The sequence below is a fragment of the Notamacropus eugenii genome, chromosome 6 (assembly GCF_028372415.1).
Source record: "Notamacropus eugenii isolate mMacEug1 chromosome 6, mMacEug1.pri_v2, whole genome shotgun sequence".
Taxonomy (NCBI): domain Eukaryota; kingdom Metazoa; phylum Chordata; class Mammalia; order Diprotodontia; family Macropodidae; genus Notamacropus; species Notamacropus eugenii.
In genome coordinates, this window is record NC_092877.1 from 206,176,803 (window position 1) to 206,195,632 (window position 18,830).

Here is an 18,830-nt window from a genome sequence, read left to right on the forward strand (position 1 = left end):
AAGAAAAAGGAGGCACAAAGTTCAATGAAGAAAATAATTCCTTAAAAATGAGAATTGGGCAAGTAGAAATTAATGATTGAGACATCAACAACAAAATCAAAATAATGAAAAAATAGAAGAAAATGTGAAATATATCTCATTGGAAAAACAACTGATCTGAAAAATAGATTGAAGAGAGATAATTAAGAAATTACTGAACTACCTGAAAGCCATGATCAAAAAAAGAGCCTAGAAATCATATTGCAAAAAATTATCTAAGGAAATCTGCCCTAATGTCCTGGAACCAGAGGGTAAAATAGAAATAGAAAGAATTCACTGATTACCTCCTAAAAAAAATGCCAAAATAAAAACTCTCAGGAATATAATAGCCAAATTCCAGAGCTCCCAGGTCAAGGAGAAAATACTGCAAGCAGCCTGAAAGAAAGAATTCAAATATTGCAGAACCAGTCAGGATAATACAGAATTTAGTAGCTTCTACATTAAAGGCTCAAAGATTTTGGAATACGATATTCCAGAGGGTAAAGGAAATAGGATTACAACCAAACAAAACTGATTATAATCCTTCGGGGGTAGGGGGGGAAGAAGAGGGGAGAGAGGAATGTATATTTAATGAAATAAAGGCCTTTTTAAAAATTCCTGACAAAAAGACCAAAGCTGAATAGATAATTTGATTTTTAAATACAAGACTCAAGAGAAGCACAAAAAGGTAAACAGGAAAAACAAATCATAAGGGACTCAATTAGGTTAAATTGTTTACAAAGCAGTACTTAGGGGAATGTTTATATCTCTAAATGCTTACATCAGTAAGATAGAAAAAGAGAAGATAAATGAATTGGGCATGCAACTAAAAAACAAACCAGCAAAAGAACAAATTAAAAATTCTTAATTAAACACCAAATTGGAAATCCTGAAAAATCAAAGAACAGATGAATACAACTGAAAGTAAGAAAACCACTGAAACAATAAATAAAACTAGGAGCTGGTTTTATAAACAACAACAAAATAAAATAGAATTTTCATTGGTCAATTTGAATTTTTTAAAAATAGCAAAACTAAATTACCAGTATCAAAAGTGAAAAAGATGAAATCACCAATAGTTAAGATGAAACCAAAGCAATTATTTAGAGCTATTTTGCCCACTTATATGCCAATAAATCTGACAATCTAAGTAAAATGGGTGAATATTTACAAATTACAGATTGCCCAGATTAACAGAATAGGAAACAGAATACTTAAACACTCCATCTTAGAAACTGAAAGTGATCAAGTCATCAATGAGTTCTTTAAAGAAAAAGTGCTCAGGATCAGATAGATTCACAAGTGAACTCTATCACACATGTAAACAAGAATTAATTCAAATACCATAGAAATGATATGAAAAAACAGGAAAAGGAGTCCCAGCTAATTCCTTCTATGAAACAAATATGATGCTGATATGTAAACCTGGGAGAGGAAAAATGGAGAAAGAAACTATAGCTCAATTTCCCTAATAAATACTGATGCAAAAAATTTTAAATAAAATACTAGTAAGGAGATTACAGCAATTATCAAAAATATCAAATAAAATGACTAGGTGGGATTTATACCAGGGATACAGAGCTGGTTCAGTATTAGTAAAACTATCAGGATAACTGAATATATCAATAAAAAAAACAACAGAAATCACATGATTATCGCAAAAGATGAAAAAAAGCTTCTGATACAATACAACACTCATTCCTATTAAAAGCAATAGAAAGCATAGAAATAAATTGAGCTTTCCTGAAAATTATAAATAGTGTTTATCTAAAGCCATCAGCAAACATTATTCATAACAGGGAAAAGCTAGAAGCCCTCAACATAAAATAAGGAATCAAGAAAGGATGTCTATTATCATCACTACTATTCAGTAGCAATGTTAGCTATAGCAATAAGAAACAGAATTACAATTCACAATGAGGAAACAAAACTATCACTCACTGCAGATATGATGATATACTTGAACACTCCTAGAGAATCAACTCTAACACTAGCCAAAATAATTAACAACTTCAGCAAAGTTGCAGGATATAAAATAAACTCACATAAATCATCAGTATTTCTATACATTACCAACAAAGTCCAGCAGCAAGAGATAGAAATTCCATTTAAAATATAACATAAAATGCTTGGGAGTTTACCTACCAAGACAAATCCAGAAACTGTATGAACACAATTAGAAAACTGCCTTCATACCAATAAAGATCTGAACTGGAAAAATATCAATTGCTCATGGTTGGCCAATAAAATGACATAAAAATGACAACTGTACCTAAATTAATTTATTTACTGTCATACCAATCAAACTACCAAAAAATTATTTTATGGAGCTAGAAAAAATAATTAACAAAATTCATCTGGAAGAACAAAAGGTTAAGAATACCAAGATAACTAATGAAAAAAAAAAAAGTGAAGTAAGGTGGCCTAGCTGTATCAGATCTCAACTTGTATTACAAAATAGTAATCAACAAAACAATCTGGTACTGGCTAAGAGACAGTGGTGGATCAGTGGAATAGATTTGAGTATACAAAACAGTAAATAATAACCATATTAATCTAATGTTTGATAAACCCAAAGATACTAGCTTTCATGACAAGAACTTGCTATCTGACAAAAAGAGTTCTGGGAAAACTAGAAAGCAGCTTGGCAGAAACCATGAACAAATTAGGGGAGTATGGAATAGTTTACCCATCAGATCTATGGATAAAGAAGAATTTATGACTAAAAGAGACAGCATTATGGAAAGTAAAATGGATAATACTGATTCCATAAAATTAAAAAGATTTTGCATAAACAAAACCAATGCAGCCAAAATTAGGAGGAAAACAGGAAACAGGAAAAAATTTATAGCAAGTTTCTCTGATAAAGGTTTCATTTCTCAAATACAGACAGAACTGAGTTGAATTTATAAGAATGAAAGTCATTCTCCCACTGATTAATGGTCAAAAGACTACGAATAGGCAGTTTTCAGAAGAAGAAATCAAAACTCTCCACAGTCATTTGAAAAAATGCTCTAAATCACTACTGATTAGAGAAATACAAATAAAACCAACTTTGAGATACCATCCCACAACTATCAGATTGGCTAATATTACAGAGGAGAAAAATGATAAATGTGGGATGGGATATGGGAAAACTGTGACACTTAATGCACTGTTTGTGGAACTGAGAACTGATACAACCATTCTGGAGAGCAATCTGGAATTATGCCCAAAGAACAATCAATTGTGCATACTCTTTAATCCAGCAATACCATTACTAGGTCTGTATCCCAAAGAGATTAAAAAAGAAAAAAAAAGGAAAAGGACCTACATTACAAAAATATTTATAGTTTTTTCTGTGGCAGCAAGAATTGGAAACTGAGAAGATGCCCACTGATTGGGGAAGAGCTAAACAAATTGTGGTACATGATTGTGATGGAATATTATTGTGCTATAAGATGTGCTATGAGTAGAATATTTTCTGAAAAACCTGTAAAGACCTTACTTGAGTGAGCAAAACCAGAACACTGGACACAATAACAGCAATACTGTATGATGAACAACTGTGAATAACTTATTCTCATCGATACAATGACCCAAGTCAATTCCAGAGGACTTAAGATGAAAAATGTTAATCACCTCTAGAGAAAGAAGAATCTGAATGCAGATCAAAGCATACTATTTTTTACTTTGTTTTTGTCTGTATTTTCCTTTAGAACTCATGACTAATACAGAAACATGTTGCATGACTGCATATGTATAACCTTTATCAAACTGTTTGCCATGTCAGGGAGGCAGGAAGGGAGGAGAGAGTGAGAGAATTTGGAACTCAAAATTCTAAAAAAAGAATGTTAAGAGGTATTTTTATATGTAATTGGAAAAAAATAAATATTGCTATTACTGGAATTCTTCAGGTAGAGGCTGGATGTTTGAGATGTTACAAAGAACATTCCTGCTCAGATATTGGTTGAACTAAGATAACCTGAGGTCCCTTCCAACTCAAATATGATTATATTGTTGAAATGTATGGTCTTTATGACTGGAAGAAGGAAAATCAGGAACAAAGTATTCCATCTAGCACGCTGAAACCCAGTTGCACGAAAGATGAATTAACCATTTTGTCTTCAATTATGCTATTTTAAATATTTTTTTCTTTTTTAAAAAAATTAAGCTATTTTTAATTTATAATACCATTTTCTTCATTTTTCCTTATATTTTTTGCTACCAAAACACTCAGTTACCTACAGGTTTGTTTACATGACTGAGTTTTAGGATATAAGGAAATCTTATGACTTTAAAAGACTAATAGATTATAAATCTCTCTTTTCTTCCCCTTCCCACACTATAAAACCTTATGCAACTTTAATTATCACTTTAGTTTAAAAACAAAAGTTCTTACCATTTGCTTTATTCAGTTCCACAAGAGTCCCTATGTGCACAGGTAAACAATTTGCATGGAAAGGATCTTTTTCCATTACTCTGAAAGTCAAAGTACTATGTATTACTATCCCAGATGTGGAATAAAACACTCATTTTAACCAATTATCATTAACATATTATCAAGTCATACTAGGGTGACTATACTTATTTGTAGTTTAACTCTAGGTCCAAACAATTAATTTCACTAAATAGTTTGTATAATTAGGGCAAACATGGGAAGACCAATTAATAAAAAATCTGGGTATTTGAGAAATATGAATGAATATGATTGTGAAGTGCTAATATTTTAAATCAGCAGAACTAAGGTACTGACCTAATCTATTTAAAGTTTAAATAACATCTTCATATCTGAACTTATTCCTTCATACTTCAGGAGAGTGCTATGTAGCGAAGATTCACTAAACAAATGACCAAATGAGAGGAAGCCAAAGAAAGGGCCTTAACAGAACAAATGGCTTGAAATGGCTGTAGATACTTACACCGAAGTCAGCTTGTAGCACATTTTGAAGTCACAGTTATAATAATGTCTTTCTGCCAAAGACACTACCACATCCAGATTGTCCTGCAGACCATCTACAGATTCAGGAATGACAGTTTCACTAGGCTTATTATACTGAAACACAGAAAATATTTTTATATAAATTGAGAACATGATAAAATTAAATTGCCCAAGTTTTTAAAGTATTCAATTAGGGGTATCTGAGTCTCCCAGTAATTCGGATACTTCAGTTGAGAAAGGATAAAAGACCCTGGACAAAAAATATTGACAAAAATTTAAACAAATAATGAAACATGGCACAAAGTAGTCTCCAAGGTCCCTTCCAGTTTGCAGATTCCGTATTTCCAGCAAAGCTCTTTTGAAGCAGTAATTTTGCTAATTTAATCAAAAGGAGAAAGGAGTGGATGAAAAGAACAAGTATTTATTAATTGCCTACTATGCACTAGGAACCACAGCGAGAATTTTACAAATATTTCATTTCATCTTCACAACAACTCTGGGAGGTAGGTGCTTTATTATCCTCATTTTACAGATGAGGAAACTGAGGCAGACAGGTCAAATGGCTTACCAAGGATCATACAACTAAAAAATATCTGAGGTTATATTTCTGACTCTAGTCTAGGCCTAGTGCTGTACCCACTTAAGTCACCTAATTACGTCACAACCTCTTTGGCCTTCACATTTCCATTGACAGATACATATTACAGTTGTTTTATACTTTCCTTTGAACATTTTTAACTCGGATTTTCAAAACACAGCCTGTAATGAGCATCATTCTTACTGATAAGAACATGACTTTGTGAAGTGTACCTATATAGCATGTGTTATTCATAAAATAATGCAGACAAATACTAGCTATGGTCACACAAATTCAACGGAGAGCCAAAAGAAAAGACAAGACAAGGTGCTTTAAACTTAAGACTAGAGGGTCTATTATTTCTCATTTGCTTAAAGTTTAATAACAGGATAAATGTAATGATCACAGTATTGCAATTTTCCCCACTATGTGCAGACTGTATTTTCCAGTCTTTTCCAGGACAAGAAAATTCAAGAACTCAGCAAAATTTCTCTCAAAAATGAAGATATGGTTTTCCAGGACTGAAGAACTGAAAATTTATAAATTTCATATACTATCACTAACCAAAAGACATAGGGAGCACTCAATAATATATTCCTTGGGAATACAGAACTTTTGGAAGCTGCATTCACTTTTTTTCTAGCATTAAGAATGTATTACATGACCTTGAGGAAGTAATAAACTCTCTGGGCTTTAATTTCCTCATATATGAAATAAAAAAATTAATAATCAGTAAGGTTCTTTTTAGCTGCAATATTCTATGATTTTATTTAATAAACTATTCCTTCCACACAATAAGCAACCCCTTAGACACAGATACAGCACTCAAAAATACCTTATTAATTCCCCACTGTAATTTACACACAAGAAAAATCCACAAAGGTGTCATTTCATAGTTTGTTAATAAGGAATAGGAAGGATATGGAAAAAGAAACAACTCTATTTTAGGAAGATAAATATTTAGGCAGGAATATCCATATTTTTAAGCCAACAGAGTACCTTATACAGCTCTGAATTATTATTTTTTGATAAATGGGTTAAAATATGATTTCCCAAGTACTACAAAAACCTTCCTTACTATTTTCATTTCTACAATTTAATCATGGGTGGAAAGGATGCTTGGAGATAAAGGATTATTAATTCCACGATTAGAGTATGAAATAGATGAAAGAGAGATCCAATTCTCCTGGAAAAGAGGGAGGCAGAATGAAGCACTCAAGAACTAACTGTGAGCATTGTGGTCATGGAATTTTTACTTACCTTCTTTAACTTATTCTCAAAAAGAAAACGCAGCAATTCTTGTTCTTCTGTGCATTGCTTGCCAAGAGGTAGAGATTCAAGTAGTTCTTTTTCTATGAAAAATGTTTTAAAATGTGAAAATTATAATATTGATGAAAAAAAATCTATCAATCAGAAAATATTCTTCACAATGTTTGCCCTAAGTAAAGAATCACTCAAAAGGGGAGTCAATATACACTAGAAATAAAAACATAAACGGGCACCAAGATATACTGGACCATCCTCACCTTGCAGAAAAGTGCAAGGACCAAATTTCTTACTTCCCAAAATGATTCTAAGGTCCTTCAGTTTCCTTTCTCTAACTAAAACAAAGTGAGGAAATGAAATACTACCCTCTTCTTTTATACTGAACTCCTGTTTTCTCAAAAAAAGAATTGTCTCTTCATCCATAAAATTAGGAGATTGGACTAGAAGAGGTCCTCTTTGGCTGTACACTTATGAATTCTCTAAACTCACACCAAAATCTCATGGTAAAGGGCGAGGAGCAATGATAGTCTGGGGCTATTTCACTATACCATCTATATATATCCTAACAGTTAAGTTGTTGAACTTTATCAAGTCTTTCCTTAATTTTGTGGACTGAATAAAAATATTTTTAAAATTCAGCTAAATGCACTGCATACAAATTCTGTAGGTTTACTTTTCTGTAGATGTAAAAGGGAATAAAAATGCCTCAGTTTCCAAACCTTCTTGTGCTGTCAGCATGTGGTGTGATGTTAAAAGATCAAATGCTTCAAAGCAGTAGACATCAAGCTTCAAGGCTTCTTTGTAGCTGTAAGTTGCTAAGGTGCGATTATCTAGAGCATCATAGATCTTTCCTCGCAAAAGGCAAATAGAACTCTTAATCTGGTGGAAAAAAATATAACATAGTAGAGTCAGAGTCAATATCTGAATAGAATTTTATAGCTAAAGGGATTTCTTTCTAGTTGACTGGCTACTACGTAACAGAAATAAAACAAAAGCTAAGAAACTTCTTTAGATGGACCTTGTTATGTTTTGATTACTAACACTCCTAACTTTTACAGATATCCATTAGTGCTAATAGTTACATGTGTTACACATACTGTTATTTATGTTTATCAACTTTGAGAATTCCCATTTATACTCAATGTTCTTTCCAAGCACAGAATATGTTTACAATTTTATTTCTGCTCCTGCAAAACTGACAAATACAATTCTTCACAAATAATAAATGAATAATTTAACTCAGGGATAGTGTATCAGCTTCTTTTGGTAATGCTGTCAAGCTAGTCAAGATAGCTCCAAAGGCAAGGTGACCTGATTTATACAAAGCCCATCAAGTGAGTATTTTAAAACTATTAGGGACATTATTTCATTCTAATTGACAACAGTAGGATCTACCACAAACGGATTCCACTCAATTCAGAAGTGAATATACAATAAGAAAGTGTAATAGCACTTAAGAAGATGAAAGAGGAAAGAGTTGTCAGATCTGACCAAATATATATATATAAATGAAATTTCAAATAAAGGTGGCACATAAAGTAAAAGCACTTATGGGTTGATTTTTTAAAATAATATACCAAAGAAAGGAAAGTTTTTAAAAAATGAAAAATAAATCAAGAACAGTAATATTACCAAAAGCCAAACAAAAAAGGTAACCCAATAAGGTAAAGTGCAATTAGGGGCCTATGTGTCTACTTTCTCCCCTTTACAAAATCTTTATGGTACTGGTCCAAATGAGCCTGCCTCAACAATTTCACCTCCACAACTTCTCTCACATCCCTTTCCTTCTTTTCATTCATACCACACCCACCCTAATTCAGGGCTTCATCACCTCTTGCTTGGACTACTGAAATAGTCTAATTTTTCACTCTGTATTCAGTTTTTCCCTTTTCCAATCTATTCTTTATATAGCTGAGCTGCCAATTTGCTATTTCTAAAGCACAGGTCTACCATGTTACTTTCTCACTGAAGAAGCTTCTGAGGCACCTCACTGCATTTATTAGCCCAGGTGTTCTTAACCTGGGGTTCATGGTTTCCCAAAGCATCTGCTGTTAGATTAAAATTTACACCTTAATTTTCACTAATTTCCAACTAGTATTTAACATTTCCTTCAATTATGAATTTTTAAAGAAAACATCATTTGTAGGCTTCAAACTACCCAATGGATCCAAGACATAAAAAGGGTTATCATTAACTCTTACTCTAGGATGAAATATACTCTTCTGTTTGGCATTTAAAGTCTATTATAATCTGCTTCCAACCTATTTTTCTACTCCAACTACATAACTATTTCATATTTCACATATGCTTAAGCCTCAGCTACCACACTGGCCTACTTGGTTTCCCTACATGGCATTCCATCTGAAACCTTTGTGCCTTTGCATAGATTGCCCTCCAAGCCTGGAATACTCTCTTTCCTCTTCTTCACTTTTTGGAACTCCTAGTTCCCTTCAAGTGCCACTTCCTAAAAATGGCCTTTCCTGACTTTTTCAGTTGTTAATGCTGCCCTTCTTCCTCTGCCCCTAAATCCTCTTCAAATTTTTCATTTTTGTATTTACTTCCCTGTGTACACATTAGCTCCCTAAGAAGAGAGAATTTTTTGTTATTATCTTTCTATCTTCTGGGATTGAGTGCCTGGCACACTTGCATTTATTAAATGTTTAAACTGAAATGTTATATATTATATTTGTAAAAACATCTGAAGGGAGCACATATTTGCAGACATGCTTATTATCAGACCACATGACATGTTCAATGTTATGCAATGGACTAAGAGGTTAGGGGAAAGTAATATGAAATTCCAGGCTATATTAACTTTGGATTAACAAAAAAAAAAAAAATTTGACTTGGGAGAGCAAAATGTAGAGTTAAAGGCTTTCTTTAAGCAAACTACTTCCTACATATACATTACCATCATAAAATATTATCTGACAGATAAGAAATGGAAATAATTTGGATAAATCTGGTGAATCTCAAATAGGGCTTCAAACAGGAAGCATATTAAAAGATCTTGACTATGTGACAGATGTCTTATGCAAAATAAGACCAGAAGATGGAATCCCTAAGACAGGAGATGTTCTCCAGATGTTCCTGTTTTGGGAATGCTGCAGTCCTGATTACATTGCATTCTGGAACATTACAGGACTTACTAAATGAAAGCTACACCCAAGAGATTCTTTTAGCCATCTACAACAGAAAAAAAAGTAGATGAAAATGAACCACTGCCCAAATCATGACATTGGACAGAAAACCCACTGTCCATCAATTCTCATATCTTGGTCAGAAATGTGTATGGTATAGTCAAATGGATTTAGAACTGATTAATAAGAGACATTGCTGGGCTGGAATCTGGGAAATGGTAATGCTTTCAATTACCACAAAAGTCTATTTTTTTAACACCAATATCTTATGCTACTGACACCATAAGCTGCAAGTCAGAGCATTTTGCAAAACACTAGGATTTCAGAAAAATTTGAAAGACAGGTGATTTAAAGGACAACAGAAATACATTTGGTGGGTATAAGTAGGCTACAGAATATTACCAATAATAACTAGCATTTGAAAAATAATTTAAAATAATGTAAAAATAGTTAACGGCATCAAGGATATAAATGTCTAGGAAAGACCTAACTCCAAGAGTGAGGAAGAACAACAGAATAAACTGGTGTCCATGAAATAATGAAAAACCCAAAATGCATCCTCTAGTACCAGGGATGGAAAACTTGTGACTTCATGGAATAAATCCCTAAAAGGAATTCTGTGAAACTTCCATGAAATCTGAATTCAGTCAAAGGGCCACACTTGAAGATCTAGAGGGCCACATGTGGCCTCAAGGCCGCAGGCTCCCTACCCGTGTCTAGTCCACTTATAGGTCATCTATTGAAGATTTATAGAAAAACACAGATAAGAACTGTACCGGATGAAATATGTGGATGTGTTGCAATCTGAACAGGGAAGAAGTTCTGATATAGATGAGACTATAGATCCAATGCAGCACAGTTTGATGAAGAGAGTGCTAGACTTAATTAAGAGGCCTGGGTTCAAATTTGACTCTGTGTGACCACAGGCAAGGCAATCTGTCTGAAACTTATTTTCTTTACCCATAAAGTAATAAAAATAATACTCCATCTATCCTGCAGTGTTGTGAATAATTTAAAGCATTACTTAAATTATTATTAGCTATTAAGCAAGCAAATGTAAGTCACAGGTAAGGAGATTAAACAAAATATATATGTTGGGAAAATAATAAGATGAATTTAGGCACATATTAATAATACTTTCATTAAAAGTTACCACCTTAATATTACAAAAACATGTTGTATTATGTACTGATGCACAGTAACGAAGCAATACAGGAACATGCATTGTAAATAAGTGTTTTACTTACAGTCTTTCCCTAGTATATATTAAAACATTTCCTAAGAAAGAACTGATTGACTGAGTACAACAGAATAAGCTGAGTTAATCAGAGCAAGTTTCCTAAGAAAATTAACCAAAGAACTCAAAAACAGAGAAGTGAGGACAAATGGTAACAAGAAGCTATAGGAGGGATTGTGAGAAAGAGAAATACTAAATACTCACTTTAGGATAGGAAAACATTATTCTACCCTCAAGGAAAGGAGGGAGAAAAGGAAAGATGGTGAATAAAGAAGGTGACAGAAAACACAAGTTATGTTAATTTCCTTACAACTATACGAAAGAAGCCATTTAGTTTTGCAATATAGCACATATAACATTTTTTCAATATTCCTACAACAGATTAATGTTTTCCCTAATCATATGAACAACCATTGGGAAAAAACCAAACACACACCAAACAACTACTTACTGAAGATTGGGACATTTCCCAGTCATTAGAAGGTTCTTTTAGCCCACTTTCATCTTTCAAGTATTTTTCAAATAATCTTTTGTTAATTGGTTCTTCCATATCAAGGATATCAAGAGCTTGCTGGTGTTCCTTTGCAGCATACTACGTAGAGAATTACAAAATGTTTAAACAAGAGTGATTGTTAAAGCTCTACTATATATTGTTTTAAATTTTAAAAGGGCACTAAATGGCATACTATTTTATTACTTAAATTTAATTTTTTCAAAGAGCAATCTTTTCAGATACCTATTGGCTTTCCAAAATTAATGGGGAGGTAGGGGGAGGGAGAACATATTAGTTAAAGTACTCAACAATAAACCAATGTTAAGAAAATAATTATATGAACGTTGATATAACAATATTACACTGGCCTGCTAAATCCCATTACTGTTTCAACATTTTTAAAGATGATTTAATTTAAAAAATTTAATGAAACATACTTACATGACACCTAGCAGCAAGATATCGACATGCTTCATATAACTAGAAAAGAAGTAAATTTACAAAGCCATTAAAATAACTGAAAAATAAAGATGGGAGATTTGAGCTGATCTATCAGATTTCTTTTCCTTCCCAGCTTTCTAACATGGTCATCAATTACAAAAGAAACTGGAATGATTCGCAATTCTGATGTCTTTAAAAAGTGTCAAGATTTATTAATTATAGCAATTAACAAATTTTAAGAGTACATTAATAGCTTCTTCAAAGCCAGCTGGATAACTTCACTAGGCAGAGAGTAACAAATTGAATAACAAAAGTCTGTTTTTGACTTTTTCATCAGCAGAACCATTTGAAATATATACTGGAAACAAAGAAGCGCCCACTGAGTAAGCTAAATTGTGGTACATAAACATAATAAAATATTACTGCCCATAAAAAACAATGAATATAAGAAATTAAGAGAAATATAGGAAGACAGTTATGAATTCAGGCAGAGTGAAGGAGAACCAGGAAACAATATAATGTCGATAAGATAAGCAATAGGAGTAACAGAACCAAAATTTATCCTGTGTAATTATAATGTACCTCACTCCTTTCACTGCAGAAGTAGGGGACCTATAGGTAGGTACAATGTTTCATATACTCTTAGATGCACTGATATGTCAGGTTTTGTTTAATTGTCTTTTCCTTCCTTTGCTGTTAGAGAACGCTGGAGGGGGAAGAGAGTGCGGTTTATTCAAAAATTACTATGACGTAAAAACAAGAAGCATCAATAAAACCTGAAAGACCCAATGTAAAATACTAGGTTAAGAAAAAGATTACAGAAAGACTTACCTTGTCGAGCTTCCGTGAGCGAAGGGCATGTGCTGCCCTATGGTACTGAGCAGTCAAGTAAAGACACTGGGCCAACCAATAAATGTCTTGTGGTTCCTCTAAAATAAGTAAAAATGGTACACACACCATCAGAGTCCAAAGTTATAATAAAAGTATTTAAGACTAATGGTATTAAATAAAATCTACCGCTTGTTACTTACCATGAGACAAAGAGGCTACTTTGTCTGCCCAAAATAGAGCACTCTGATACTGTTGCTATAAAAAAGTAGAAATCATAGTGTTATTATAAGAGCCTTGTTCAGAGAAAACTCCTTGTAATACAATATTAACAAGACAAACAAAATTCAGTATGAACTGGGTTTGTCATGAACATCCACTAAAGATGATTTACCGTGATACCAGAAGAATATTATAGGGTAGTTTGACCTCCAAGGCAATCACACATCATGGGCTTTTAGTTTTGATGTTGATATGATCAATAATGCTGAGGGTTTTCCTAATACTGAACCAGCCCTGTATTCCTGGTATGAATCCTATCTGATCATTGTGTATTATTCTTGTGCTAAGTGGCTGTATTCTTTTTGCTAATATCTTATTTAAAATTTTTGCATCTATATTCATTAGAGAAATTTGTCTACAATTTTCTTTCTCTGTTTTGGCTCTTCCTGGTTTAGGTATCGGAACCATATTTGTATCATAAAAAAGAATTTGGTAGGACTCCACTAATTTTTCCAAATAGTCTATATAATATTGGAATTAACTTTTATTTAAATCTTTGCTAGAATTCACTTGTAAATCCATCTGACCCTGGAGATTTTTAACTAGGGAGTTCATTGATAGCTTGTTCAATTTCTTTTTCTGAAATGGGGTTAAGTATTCAACTTCCTCTTCTGCTAATCTGGTCAATTTATATTTTTTTAAACATTCATCCACTTCACTTGTTTGTCAAATTTACGGGCATACAGTTGGGCAAAGTAATTACTGTTTTAATTTCCTATTCGTTGGAGGTGAGTTCACCCTTTTCATTTTTGACATTGGTAATTTGGTTTTCTTTTTTTTAACCAAATTGACCAAAGGCTTATCAATTTTATTGGTTTTTTTCATAAAAGCAACTCTTTAGTTTTATTAGTTCAATAATCTCTCCTTTGGTTTTCAGTATTTCTAATTCTGTATTGATTTGGAGACTTTCAATCTGTTCTTTTTCTAGCTTTTTCAGCTGCATGTCCAATTCATTAATCTCCTCTTTCTCTATTTTATTCATGTAGGTATTCAATGACATAAAACTTCTCCTAAGAACTGCTTTTGCAACATCCCATAAGATTTGGTAGGTTGTCTCATTATTGTCATTCTCTTGAATGAAAGTGTGGATTGTTTCTATGATTTGTTGCTTAACCCATTCATTCTTTAGGATTAGATTATTAAGTTTTCAATTAATTTTTGGCCTATCTTTCCATGACCTTTTATTACATATAATTTTTATTGCACTATGATCTGAGAAGTATGCATTACCTATCTCTGCCTTTCTGCACTGGATTGTGAGGTTTTTATGCCCTAGTACACGGTCAATTTTTGTATATGTGCCATGTATCACTGAGAAAAAGATATATTCCTTTAGCAGGATATAGTTTCCTTATCTCTTCTGATTAGATCTGTTTCTGCTTTTGCTTTGTCTGAGATTTAGGATTGCTACACCTGCTTTTTTTACATCAGCTGAAGCCCAATATATTCTGCTCCAACCTTTTACCTTTACCCTGTGTCTATCCCCGTTTCAAATATGTTTCTTTGTAAACAACATATTGCTGGATTCATCATGGGTTTTAAAAACAGTAAAGTTATGGCTTTAGAAACTTTAGAATTATATTCAAATTATTTTTTACAAGTATTTGCTAAATAGACTTCAATGACCAAACGAGAGGTTTAAGTTCATCTACAGTCTTCAGAATGAAGTTGGCAACGCAAAGCCACATTAAGGCTGAAAAGAGTAACATGGATGATTAATTTTATTCCCACTTCTGGTGTTTATTCTTATGCAATCTTTACACAGTCATCACCACTCTCAGTTTCTCTGAATGAATACTAGGAATGAAGCTGTTCAAACTCCCACTTGAGGATTATGGGACAATTCAAGAATATAGTTTTCCAACAGTTAAAAATCATGGTAGACACAAGTATATATGCCCTAAATATGCATTAAACGAATACCATTTCACATTCAATTTGCTGGAATTCTGAATTGACAATGGTCTTTACTGCACTAGCATTCTTTGTCTCTATTTATACTAGGAAAAACATAAGTAAAAACAAAGATCTAAAAAAATGTGCAGAAATAACATGCCTCAAATTAATAAATACTGCAGATTTGGGAGGCATTTATTTACATGAAATAAATGCTTTTTCCTTAAAATTGGTAATATGGAAAAAAATACTACTTTATGGAAATCTGAGATGCTGATGCAATAATTCATTAGGACAGTGAGTTCATCCTTTCAGGATAAGATTTGCTCCTTATAAGACCACACCTGGAACAGATTTTGGAAGTCCCGTACTCATTTGACAGATGGGACAACTGGGCCCTGGAGAAGTAAAAGAGACTTGCCCAAGGTCACATAGTAACTGGTTGACCTGAATCCAGGTTGTCTAACTATAAATTCATTCTTCTTTCCATTTCACATCTTCACCTGTTAAACATCACTAGGATTAAAAAAAAAAAAAGAATACAAGGTGTCCCAATACCAAGAAACGCAGTCCTCTCAAAAACAAATCCCTGAAATATCCATCTATCTCACTTAGACTGTCAAATTTATGGGCACACAGTAGGGCAAAGTAATTTCTTCCTCGTTTGGAGGTCAGTTCACCCTTTTCGTTTTTGATATTGGTAATTTAGTTTTCTTTTTTTAATCCAACTGACCAAAGGTTTATCTATTTAATTGGGTTTTTCATAAAACCAACTCTTAGTTTTACTTGTTAGTTCTACAGTTTTCTTAATTTCAGTTTTATTACTCTCTCCTTTGGTTTCCAGTATTTCTAATTTGGTGTTTTCTAATCCCACAGTCAAGACGTCGCTTCTTCCTAGAAATCAACCGTAACAACTTACTCAGCACCTGCTTCACCAAGCCCTTGAGGGGCCTACAAACAGGCAGGACTGTCCTTTGAACGTAAGAACTGGGCCCCAGGAGCCAGGCCTGCCTTTCTCTGGCCCCCCACCCAACGCGGACCGGAGGAGAGCCTAACCGGTCTGCAGACGGCCTCTCCGCTCTCCCGGACGGCCCACGCTGGGTGATCGCACATGCCAAGTTAAATAACAACCCACGCAGCGTGGGCCGGAGGGCTGCAAAGGGGGACAGACCCCGCCGTCCTTCACAGCGCCCCCAGGAAGCAGCAGCGCACGGGGCTTGGGTGGGGGAGAAGGGTCCGAACAATTCGTGACATTTTTACCGGAAACGAAAACAAGTGTCAGGCTTCGCGAAGATGGATGAAGGCCCCACCCTCCAGACTCCGGCCCCGTCCTCTCCCGGTTTCGGGGCCTAACCCTCGGTCCCGGCCTGACACCCGCCCAGGACGCCCCTTCTCCGGGGCGCAGGCCCAGCCTCGGGTCCCGGCGCTGCCCGCCTTGGGCACCGCCGCCACACACTCCTTCCCACACGCACACTCCCGCACACTCACACACACCTGGTCTATGTACTGCCGAACGCGCTTCCGCAGCCGCTCCAAGTTCATCTTCTCGCGCGGACTGAGCCGGCGCGTGCGCACGTCCGGGAGCGGGGGACGGAGGAGGAGGAAGAGGCACCCGGCGAGCGGAATACGGAGGCCGGCGCGGGGAGGGGGCGGGGCGCGGCCGCGAGAGGACGGCGTCCGGGGCGGCGCCGGAGCCTAGCGCTCGCTGCCGGGAGTCAGCGGCCCCGCGGCCTCAGGGTCCCTCAAATTCCCCCCACCCCCACCCCCGGCCCCGGCCCCGGCCCCACAAAGCGCTGGGACTGCCGCGCCTTATCTCCGCAGGCTGCCGCGCCGCTACCGCCCGGCCGCCGGCCCCCCGCGGCCCAGCCCCGGAACCCGCCCCCACCGTGTGACTGGAAAAGGCGTCCCCCCAGAAGCGCCGCTCCGAGCGACGGTTCCTAGGCGTTCCCACCTTCCCCTGCCGCCTCACTGGAGAACCGAAGCTGGGGGCGGTGCCTAAGAACGGAGGAGGAGGAGCTGGTGGGCGGGGGTTGTAACGTAGAAGAGAAGGAGGGGCTGTCTTGCTTGTTTCTTTGTATCCTTAGGGGCTCAGCCTTGTTCCTGGCCCTTGGTGTGCTTTTGAATAAATGCCTATTGACTGGCTGACCTGTGTGGATAGTAGGCGAGTAACTTGGAGTCACTAGACCTCAGTTCCCTCACCTGTAAAGTGGAAGGGGTTGGACCAGATACCTCCCTTCCCCCTCCCCAAAATAGCCCCTTGCCTTCATTCTTGTTGAGGATCAAATGAAGTGCCACTTCTTTTTTAGAAATTGACTAATGAAGGAGTTTTGAGACGAGAAAGAAAGCGCTGGTGGTGAAGGGCAGGAGGGCGATGTACATAAAACATTGCTTTAGGAATATCTACCAGACGGCAACAGGCAAGGTTTGTTAGACTGGAAGAGAGAGCTTTGTTGCAGGCTTGATGAAGGGATGAAGACCCGTACTAGGGTGGGGGCTGTGGGAATGAAAAGGAAAGGGCAGACTTTAGAGATAGGACAGTGTGTGGGATGGCTCAGGTCCCTACATAAATCAGTTACTCAGAGGCCTCTCAAAGTGATGACAGAAATGTGATTTATTCGATTCTCGAGAAGCGGGGCTCACCTGTAGGAGTAGGAAAGCCGAAGACAAAGAAAAGGGCAGTGATTTATATAGACCCTAACGCAAGTCCCTCCTCCCCCCACTGACCATTATCCTCATTAGCTGAGAATATGATCTTGCATTCTAGACACAAAATCTAACCAATCCCTTTTGAAATGAAGACATCAAGGAATTATGTAAGTTTTGTCCAGTCATTGAGACCCTAATACACTACACAGTTTTATATCCTTATATGGAACTATTCTATTCTAAAAATATTGTAACCTTGAGCCTTTAGGTCTTACCTCACCCCTGGAAGAAAAATTACAATCTGAGGAGTCTTCACTAAGTCTATCCCACTCAGACAGGAAGAAAGAACAATTTAGTGATTAAAGCGTGTGGGGAGGTGCTGGGGATGGAAGCTCAATTCCATGTGGACAGTCTCGGGCGGGTAAAGGTGGGAACTTCTAAATCTTAGAGTTCTCACGAGGCCCCCCATAATAACAACAGGGAATCGAGGAGGAGACCGAGCTATCTCGTGTATTTCCGCCTCTTCCCGTGAGATACGTGATGGGAGGAGCATCCCCGCTCTCGAGGCTGTCCCGGATCTGGGCACACCCATTGTTACCTAACAGGCACGGTATTCAGATGCAAACTATGCGGCTGGAGAGCTTAATTGGAGTCAGGAAAGCCTGAAAGTTCTCTTGGGCAGAGGGGCCACGTGTGAGGACAGAAGGCTCCGCTTTTCCTCTCTCCGCTCTCCCCTCCCCCTCTCTCCCCACTTACACTTCTACTTCCAATCTCTTATTGTAAGATCTTTGCCTCCTTGGGAGATCTTTCTCTCTCCCTCCTAAGGAAGAATTCCCCCTGCACTTGTAACCGAGACCCTGAAATAAAGCTCAACCCTTGTTCGACTCTGATAGGTCTCTTCTCTCATACGAGTATCCGGTTTGGCCAGCCAAAGACCTCCGATAGAGGTAAGGTAAGACTCGGGTAGCCCACAGGCCTCTAGGCCTGGCAGGGAGGGATATATGATAGTTAATTCGTCCCACTAGCTTTCCCATATAAAATCAATGCTGTTTGTCCAGTGGTGAGTGAATATGCTGGGGAATTGT

At 36.4% G+C, this 18,830-nt stretch overlaps 1 protein-coding gene across 3 annotated transcripts in view; it reads right to left on the minus strand.

Moving 5' to 3' along the window:
- CDC16 (cell division cycle 16) overlaps positions 1 to 16,785 on the minus strand; it is a 48,044-nt gene extending 31,259 nt beyond the window's left edge. Inside the window, exons 1-10 of one of the 3 annotated variants that reach the window (XM_072621855.1) lie at positions 16,594 to 16,607; positions 13,125 to 13,179; positions 12,925 to 13,022; positions 12,676 to 12,799; positions 12,094 to 12,132; positions 11,611 to 11,751; positions 7,502 to 7,661; positions 6,777 to 6,868; positions 4,920 to 5,053; positions 4,400 to 4,479 (exon numbers count right to left, since the gene is read on the minus strand). In XM_072621855.1, the coding sequence (XP_072477956.1) occupies positions 4,400 to 4,479; positions 4,920 to 5,053; positions 6,777 to 6,868; positions 7,502 to 7,661; positions 11,611 to 11,709 (565 nt within the window). In that variant the 5' untranslated portion in view covers positions 11,710 to 11,751; positions 12,094 to 12,132; positions 12,676 to 12,799; ... (1 more) ...; positions 13,125 to 13,179; positions 16,594 to 16,607. The other 2 variants (XM_072621856.1, XM_072621854.1) reach the window with 2 other exon arrangements.
- Between the last annotated feature and the right edge of the window lie 2,045 nt (positions 16,786 to 18,830).